An 8585-nucleotide genomic window follows, 5' to 3' on the forward strand; every position below is an offset into this window, starting at 1 on the left:
TGATTTCTCCTGGAAATTTATCGATCACTTATCACTTATACCGTTTGATTTATTAGCCCCGGCCGCTCGCTCGTCTCCCGGCCTTGGAGGAAAAAGTCAAGGCCTGGAGTCTCAAGGTCTATCCAAACACCAGGACTTGGAGTCCGTGGTCCTGGTGGAGCTCCTCCGACCAGGATGGCATTCTAGAGGGAAATGAGCTTCTAACACTGCTGTGATACATGACCTTCACACACACACACACACACACACACACTGGGCTGCAGTGATTTTTCTGTGGGAGTCCATCTACTTCTCTTCCAAAAATCTTTGTCTACTGGTTCCTCAGACATTCTGTCCTCCAGAACCCCCTTCCCACACACACACACACACAAACACACCAGAAGCAGGACTGACTTTAATTCTCTTTATTTCTTTACAAGCCGGTAAAAAAGAAGCGAGCGAGAGCTTCCAGGAGAAGTTAGAATAAGGTCCAAGTATAAAAACACTAACACAACGAGCACCACCTTCTTCTGCAGGCAAAGGATTAGTTCACGTATTTACAGCAGGATCAGGATGTGGGGAGGGAGGAGGTTCCTCCTGGACCAGAGCCCCAACCGGCTCTTGGCGGGGAGGAGGTCCTCCAGGTCCAGAAGGTCCGGAAAACAGCGACTCAGCGATTCACCTGTGGAAAGAACCGGCCCTTTGTCGCCTCCACCCAACATCTGGAGCGGCGGGTTCTGGTTCCAGCACAAATATCTGGGCAGGACCAGGTGCAGAGGTTTATGATCTCAAACCACCTTCAAGACCTTGGAAAAAAGGTCGGCAGGAAACCAAGGCGTGGAAAACATGAGCAGGCGTGAACCGGACCCCCCTTGCTGGGACAGGTTACCCCGGCGACCCCCCCCCCCCCCCCTTACAAAGTCACGATTAGTTCAATTTGAAAAGTACAACATCTAATTTTTGGAATGATTTCTTCAGGTGTGGGTTCTCCTCCAGGGTTACAGCAGGCCAGGTCCGTTTCTTCAGCCGGATATTTTTCGTAAACAGTTCGTGAAAAGAGGCGGGTTCTTCATGAACGTCGCTGAGGTATCACGTTCTACCTGTATTCCTGGAGACCGAAGCAGATGCACCTGGCGACCGGTGGTCTGTTGTCACATAGGGTATGAATGGGTTCACACACCAGGTTCACGCACCAGGTGTGAACCTGGTGTGCACGTGGCCTGAGAGACAGCGGCAGATTGGTGTCTTTTTTTTTTTCTTTTTTTTTTTCCAGGATGGGGACGGGGCTTTGTGCAAAAAAAAAAAAATCAGTGGAGGTGTGATCACGCAGAGGCTGTAACTACAGACGTCAATCACTTAAAGTGCTGAGTAACAACAATCATTGAAAGATCCGTCTAGAAATCAAACGTAGAAATCAGAGCGGGACAAAAAAATAAAGGGGAGGCGTCGGCCAATCAGCAGGTCTGCTGCTGTCAGCTGATAAAGGGAGGGTTCTGGAATGGTTCCGGACGGACGGGGAGGGGGGGGGTCCCTCACTTCCTTTTATCAACCTCGACTTTGGTAACTGCGAGTTGTCGATACGGCTGCATAGTTAGCAACAGCATTGGCACATGAGTGCTCAACAAAACACTGATGATACACAAATTTAAAACACACACACACCGTTATTTCCTGAAAAAATACCTTTAGGTCACATAACCCTTATTAGCACTTCAAAGAGTCTGAATCCCAGTTTTGTCGCGAGGAAAAAATAAACTCCGACGCCGACAGAGGAGTAGAGTTAGCGTTTGGGACGCTATGCTACGCGGCACGCAACGTTTTCTCCTCTAGTTCCTCAAGCTGGAGCACCTTCTGAACAAAGGGAAACGTCTGACGGGACATTCATTATTGGCTAGTTTCCTGACGTGTAGCCTTGTTTTTAGCTAGCTGACGTAGCTTAGATAGCCAGGGCCTGTGACAGAATTTCTGAGAACCGAAACAACTAGCGCTCAACACGCCTCCAGCCGTTAGCCAAAGCTTGGGGCTACACAGAGGGGAACGAGACAGGGTTCATGGCTGATAAGACTTGCTTGTTATAGCGTGCTAACATGCTAACGTAAAGGCATTCTGCTTGCGGTCGGCGTATCGTGAAAACAAAGAGGCGAGGGCAAACTGATCGTAGATGAGTACATGGCTAACGGTGTTCGTAGGACACGCGGAGATGACTTCACCAAAGGCGGGAGAACGGCTAGTTGGAACATCTGGAGAACCGAGATGAAGGGGAAGCTGCGGAGTTCTACGGTTAATTCTGAAAATATTGCACGATTACTGCAGACTACAAGCTGCTCCGCCAGCAGGGTGCAGTTTCAGCCATGGATGTCAACAGAGATGGACAAGGGAGGAGACAGGTGCGGATGTTAGTCCTCCGGCAGAACTACAAATATGTTCTTAGAACCTTGGCCCGCACATTCACGATTCGATGACAGTGCCTCCATTCGGGTAGCTTAACAGCTAGCCCAAATGTTAGCAGACAGGAAGGCTAATCAAAGATATGAAGGGCTTGCATCCTGACACTCCCTCAACTTGCGTCCTGCTCTGTTCTGCATCCACGGCTTCGGACAGAAAGGGTTAGTTTGTTTTTCTGGTTTTGGCGACAAGGCGTTAGCTGCCGCCGCCACTGCAGGGCGGAGAGGGCCAGGGGGGCGGGGTCTAGACAGTGGTGGGGAGTGAGGGGTCGTCCCCTGACTCCACCTTCTGCTCGGGCGAGCAGCAGAGGAAAAGGCGGCTGCCGAGGGTTTTGAAGGCGAAGCAGAAGTACATGGCGTGGCCGGTGGCCACAAAGGAGACAGAGATGATGACAAGCAGGCCAAAAGCCTTGGGGTTGGGGGCCAGAATAACCATGATGAAGTGCAGCAGGTCCAGCATGTAGTTCATGGAGTTCTGCACGCCGTTGATGACACCCCGCTCCGACTCCGCCACGTTTTCCTGGATGAGCTGTGTCACCGTCAGGTCGAAGGACCACAGGCCTGCCAAGAAGACAGAGGCGTTAGCACCACCGGAACCAGCTCGCCGTTTACGGCTGCCAAAGGTCGACATTATGGCGGCAAGCGGGGTGAACCCGTGGACCCGCTGAGGCTGCCTAAGGAAGCCGTTTTTGCAGAAACCTTTATGGCTTTACGGGAGGAAGAGGAGTCTTATCGGCCCCTTCAGCTCCACCTGGAAACTGTTCGCACTTTGGAGCTTTAGAAAGTCATATTATGGGCTTGGGGAAGAGCCGGCCAAAATAGGAAGCTCTCAGACACACTCTGGGTCACTTCCTTTTTTCACATTCTGTTCTTGGACAGTAATTTCTAGGTTTCAGGGTTAATAGTTTCTGATTTCAAAATTACTGCTCAGCCTCCCAAACAAGGAGGTTCTGAGGGAGGGGTATGGAAAGAAGGGTTCTGGAAGGATGCATTCTGGAAAGAAGGGTTCTGGAAAGAAGGGTCTGGAGGCAGGGCACTGAGGACAAGCATTTGGAGAGAATGTTCTGGTGTGAAGGTTCTAAATGGAAGGGTCTAGAAATATTTTTCTGGAGGGAAGGGTCTAATGATGGCAATCGAGGGAGGGTTCTAGAGAGAGGGGCTTGGACGGAAGGGTCTGGAAGGTGGGATCTGGAAAGAGGGTTCTTTAGGGAAGGTTTTAGAAATATGTTTGTGGAGACAAGACTCTGGAAAAAAAAAGGCCTGGAGGGAAGGTTCTGGAAAGAAAGCTCTGAAGGAAAGGGTCTAAAGGGATGGTTCTGGAAAGAAGGGTCTGGAGGCAGAGCCCTGGAGAGATCTCATAGAGAGAATGTTCTGGATTGAAGGTACTAAATGGAGGGATCTAGCTAGAGGGTTCTGGAAAAAAGGGTCTGAGGGGAAAGGTTCTTGAGGGTGGGTCTGCAGGGAGGCTCTGAAGGGAAGGATTCTAGAAAGAAAGGGTCTGTGGAGGAGGGTCTGGAGGGAAAGTTCTGGCATTTTGGTTCTGGAGAAGCATCCGGGGAGAATGTTCTGGAGTGAAGGTGCTGAAGACGGGACTCTGAATAGAAGGTCCTGAGACAAAAGATTTGTACAGAAGATTTTGAAGGAAGGGGTCTAGAAAGATGGTTGTGGAGACAAGATTCTGGGAAGAAGGGTCTGGAGAGAAGTATCTGAATGGAAGATTCCTGGAGGAAGGTCTTGTTGGGAAGGTTCTGGAGAGAAGGGTCTGGAGTGAGGTTCAGGATAGAAGGGCATGGAAAGAAGAGTCTGGAGAAAAGGTTCTGGGAAGAAGGTTCTGTTAAGAAGGTTCCAGAGAGAACCTGTAGGGATGCTCTTGACAGAGGGGTCTGGAGGGAAAGGTCATAAAAGAATGATCTAGAAAGGAAGTCCCAAAGTCAAAGGTCTGAGCAGAGGGTTCTGGAAGGAAGGGTCTGGAGTCAGAGGTCTGGACATAAGGCTCTAGAGATGAGGTTCCGGATGGAAGGGTCAGAATGTTCTGGAGGTCACACTCACCGACTCTGGCAGCGATGACGCCGGCAAAGAGCAGGCCAACAGAGATGTAGGACTTCAGGGGGGGCAGCTCGGGGGCCAGGGGCGATGCCAAGGTGGTGCCGGCCGTCGCGCTGAGGTTGGCAACGCCGGTGAGGCTGCTGTCAGCCTCGGGCAGAGACTTGTCACCTATCAGCGCCATGTAGAGATCGGCGAAGGGCGACACGCTGAGGTCCAGCGGGCTCCCCGGCGCGAACACGGACGCCACACACAGCAGGAGGCAGGACAGCTGGGCCACACCCGCCAAGAAGCCCGTCCGCACCAGGCCGCACTTCTTGCGCACCCAGGTGAAGGCTACGGTGCCACAGATGCCGGAGATGGCGGAGGCACCCATGAGCAGGCTGAGCACGGAGCCGTTGAGGCCCTGGGTGTAGGCGTAGCCCGTGGTGATGCAGTCAAAGCCCAGCACCGTCATGTAGAGGAACGCCAGCGACATGCCAGGCAGGAAGACGCTCTGATGGTAGTACGACACCCAGCCAGAGCGGAAGGTGCGAAGGGGCTCGGTAGCCTGGTGCCACCACCCGCTGGGTTTGGCCTCCACTGGTGCCACAGGGGAGTCGGTCATCAGAGGCTGGGACGACTCCTCCGGGCTCAGGCTACCTTCTCCATCTGCAAATAGCCAAAGAGCGTTCGCTCAACCCAAGTGGACTCGTACCCGGACGCTCCCAGATGTTTCCTCTCGCGCCCAAACCTCGCACGGCGCCCAGCTGCTTCAGCTCCTGCGCCTGCTCCGTCTTCTGGCCTGCCTTGACGGCGAGCGCCGGCGTCTTCTTGTAGACCTGCCACAGGAGGCCGTACTCCACGCACATGGACAGCAGGTTCCAGCCGGAGATGAAGCCACAACCGATGAAGTTTGAGCCAAACGCTATGATCTGCCCCACCAGCATCGGCGCCAGGATGTTGGTCAGCTGGTCGATGATCCGCACTGTGGCGTTCATGTCTGAGGGGGGGGAGGGCAAAAAGGGGGCGGGTTCAACCAACTTTTCCCTTCACTTCCTGTTCGGCGGCGGTCACGTGACCTCCCACCTGCTAGCTTGTTGCTGTTCTGTCCTGCCACCACCACCACCCAGTCTCTCTGGATGGTGATGGAGGTCGCCGTGCTCGCCAGGTTGGCCACGTTGGCGATGGAGATGACCAGGATGTAGCAGCCGGTCTGCGGAGATGGGCAGAAGAAACAGTTCAGAGCATGTCGCCATGGAGATGGCCTTCATTCCTTCCGGTGAGGACGGAAAGAGGAAAAGGTGGGAGCTGAGGAAGTCATGTGACCTCGGGGTGGCCGTGAACCAATCAGGATAGCTGGAGGGTTGGGGGGGGGGGGCGCATCAAAACACACACACAGTAATTTAGGGATGATTGATGTGTTTGGTGCCTGGGTCTGAAAACACACACAGAATGCAGTTGGACCTGTCCAGACTGTGTGTGTGTGTGTGTGTGTGTGTGTGTGTCATGTGACAGGCTTTCAAGAACCTGCTGACTGCAGCCGTTCAACCAGACACTCGGTCTCCTGTTTCACTTCGCTCTCTCTCTCTCTCTCTCTCTCTCTCTCTCTCTCTTTCCCCTCCCACCCTCATTCCTCGCTCCCCTGGCTTGAACCCGAGGCCCGTTTCCTCAGAAGATGAGGTTCACCGTCTCTTTGCTCACCAGGATCCAGCCGTCGTAGAGCTCTTCCAGCGGCTCCCTGAAGTGGAACATCAGCATGAAGAGGCCGGCGCACGATATCACGCAGGTGTTCTGGACCAGCAGGGACGTCTGGGCCACTGAGGAGAACCAGGACCGGGACCAGAATCAGAGACAACGGGAACAACAGGTCCCCTTCATCGGGACCCGGGTTCCTCTGCCAGCTCCCCCACCGACACCACCCGTGTGTGTGAGACCGAGGGGAGGGGGGGGTCATTATATCACTGTGGACACTGTCCACACACACAATGCAAGAGCTACACACACTGTGCGGACATTATGCAGCACACACACACACATGAGCATGTTGTCAGGACAGGATTTTGTAATTGCACCACAAATGGAACCTCATTCTACGCTTACTACAAGTCTATTACACGCTTATTACACACTTATTACACAATAACATAATAAGGGCCCGCCGGTACCTTTGAGCCTGGGGTTCCGGTCGACCCAGTCCCCTATGATGGCACCGAGCAGCAGCACAGAGCCGGCAATCACCAGGCCGTAGACGGCGGTGAGCAGCAGGCTGTTCCCGTACAGGTTCACCAGGAAGACAGCTACGGCAAAGTTCCACATACGGTCGCCCTGCAGGAAGGAAATTTATTTTTGCGCAATTATTTCTCCATTATTGGGGGGGACCGGATCAAAAAAATCAGCCGTTTGATTTTTCAAAACTGATTGAATCGGATGTCGGTTAATAAACGATGAGGTGAAATCATCTATAAAAAATCCATTATGATCACAAGCCGGCAACATTTAATTTTTTGGTGGGGTTCATTAATCGATGAACCGCAGTCCGGTGAAAGCTCTGGGAGATACCATTCTCGGCTCCCGGATAGGGGTGTGACTGACCGGCCGCTTCCACTCACCCATGTGGACAGAGCATGTCCCATGTAGATCAGGAACTTGGCGGAGGTGAAGAACTCCCTGATGGACTCTGCAGACGGGAAGCGGCGGCAAAATAAAAATGTCTGTCACCCAAAAAAAAAATCCGACGACCCCCCCCCCCCCTTTTTTTTTTTTTGTGGAGAGCACCATCTCATCCAACATTTTTTTCCTTCAAAAATAAATCAGAAATGCAGTGGATTATTTTCAATGATCCGGGGTGGCCGGGGGGGGGGGGGCGAGATCTGCCCTTCGACCCGCGTTTTTCCCCGATCCGCCCCTGCTAAGCCACGGTACGCTCCCCGTTAAACGGCGACCCCCCTCCTCCTCCTATCCTCTGCAAACCGGCGGTGGCTCACCGCAGCACGTCTTGGTCTTGGCCGCGGACGCCTCCATGCTTTGCTCAACGGTACCCCGGTAGAAAAACCCGGATCTGATGCGGGATGGATGGATGTAGGGGGGCGGCAGCGGATGGGGATCCCGGTCGGTCGGTCGGTCGGTCGGTCGGTCGCGTCTTTCCCGGTGGCCCCCCCCCTCCGAACTTAGCTAGCACTGTAGCTGAAGTTGGAAAGACACGTCGGTTGCTCCGGGAGCCGGTGTCGGTGTCGGGACCGGTCGGTCAGCGGACTGCGGTGGTGTTTACGTCCCGCCTCGGATATACCCTCCCCACCCCCCGAGCCATTATTTACATCGGGAGCACGGCGGGGCCCTCCCACCGCAGGGGGGCGGGGGACGTCTCTCTCTCACACACACACACACACACACATACACACACACAATAGATTCCGCGCAGGTGATACGAGAAATAGGCGTTGCATGTGTTATGTGGTGCATTCAAGGATTCGCCTTGCAGTCGGACGTGTCTGAGCCTGCCTGGCGTGCAGAGCCAGGGTGCTTATTGTGATAAGGATGGGATGGGGGAGGGAGCAGGTCAGTTGGTCAAATGGAGCCCTAGTGGCACTGAGGGGAAGTGCAGAAGCGGCTTGGTGGCATTTAAGGGGTTTTTGGTGGCAACTAGAGGGCTGTGGGGCAACTCAGGGGGTGGTTAAGGGTCTACAAGTGGTAGCTAAGAAGGGAAAGGGGGAATCCTGGGGGCAGTTCCTATGTGGCAACTAGGGAGTAGAGGGTAACGTGGGGGAAGTTAGGAAGAGAGAAATGCCCTGGTGATTGTTAACATCCCCCCCCCCTCAAGTGGGAGCTAGCAGGAGTACAGGGGCAATTTGGTGGCACTTAAGGGAGGTGCATTTAGGGGACCTCTTGTGGCAACTAGGTGGGGATCAGGGTGCCTTAGGGGTATTTTTGGTTTGTCCTCTAGTAGCAACTGGGGGGATATTGGGCAACTTGGGGCTATGTAGGAGCCCTCTTGTGGCTGCTGGGGCAACTTGGAGGCTCTCTCGTGGTAACTAAGGGACTTATTCAGGGTGAGTTTGAGCACCTTTCGGGCTTTCCAGTGGCAACCAGGGGCAACTTGGTGACATCTAAGGGGGGAAGGGGCAGAAATGGGCACCTGTG

The 8585-nt window shown here is 53.8% G+C and overlaps 1 protein-coding gene across 1 annotated transcript; it reads right to left on the bottom strand.

Annotated features, from left to right (window-relative positions):
* Nucleotides 1–389: 389 nt before the first annotated feature.
* slc40a1 (solute carrier family 40 member 1) lies at nucleotides 390–8110 on the bottom strand. Its single transcript, XM_086145443.1, has 8 exons — nucleotides 7433–8110; nucleotides 7058–7125; nucleotides 6614–6773; nucleotides 6150–6265; nucleotides 5535–5661; nucleotides 5200–5448; nucleotides 4473–5117; nucleotides 390–2984 (listed from the first exon to the last, which is right to left on the bottom strand). The coding sequence occupies exons 1-8, from the start codon at nucleotides 7467–7469 to the stop codon at nucleotides 2668–2670; spliced, it is 1719 nt and encodes a 572-aa protein (XP_086001569.1). The 5' UTR covers nucleotides 7470–8110; the 3' UTR covers nucleotides 390–2667.
* Between the last annotated feature and the right edge of the window lie 475 nt (nucleotides 8111–8585).

Source organism: Fistularia commersonii, chromosome 4 (genome assembly GCF_037954325.1).
Source record: "Fistularia commersonii isolate RoL2024-O1a breed Wild chromosome 4, RoL_Fcom_v1.0, whole genome shotgun sequence".
Classification (NCBI taxonomy): Eukaryota; Metazoa; Chordata; class Actinopteri; order Syngnathiformes; family Fistulariidae; genus Fistularia; species Fistularia commersonii.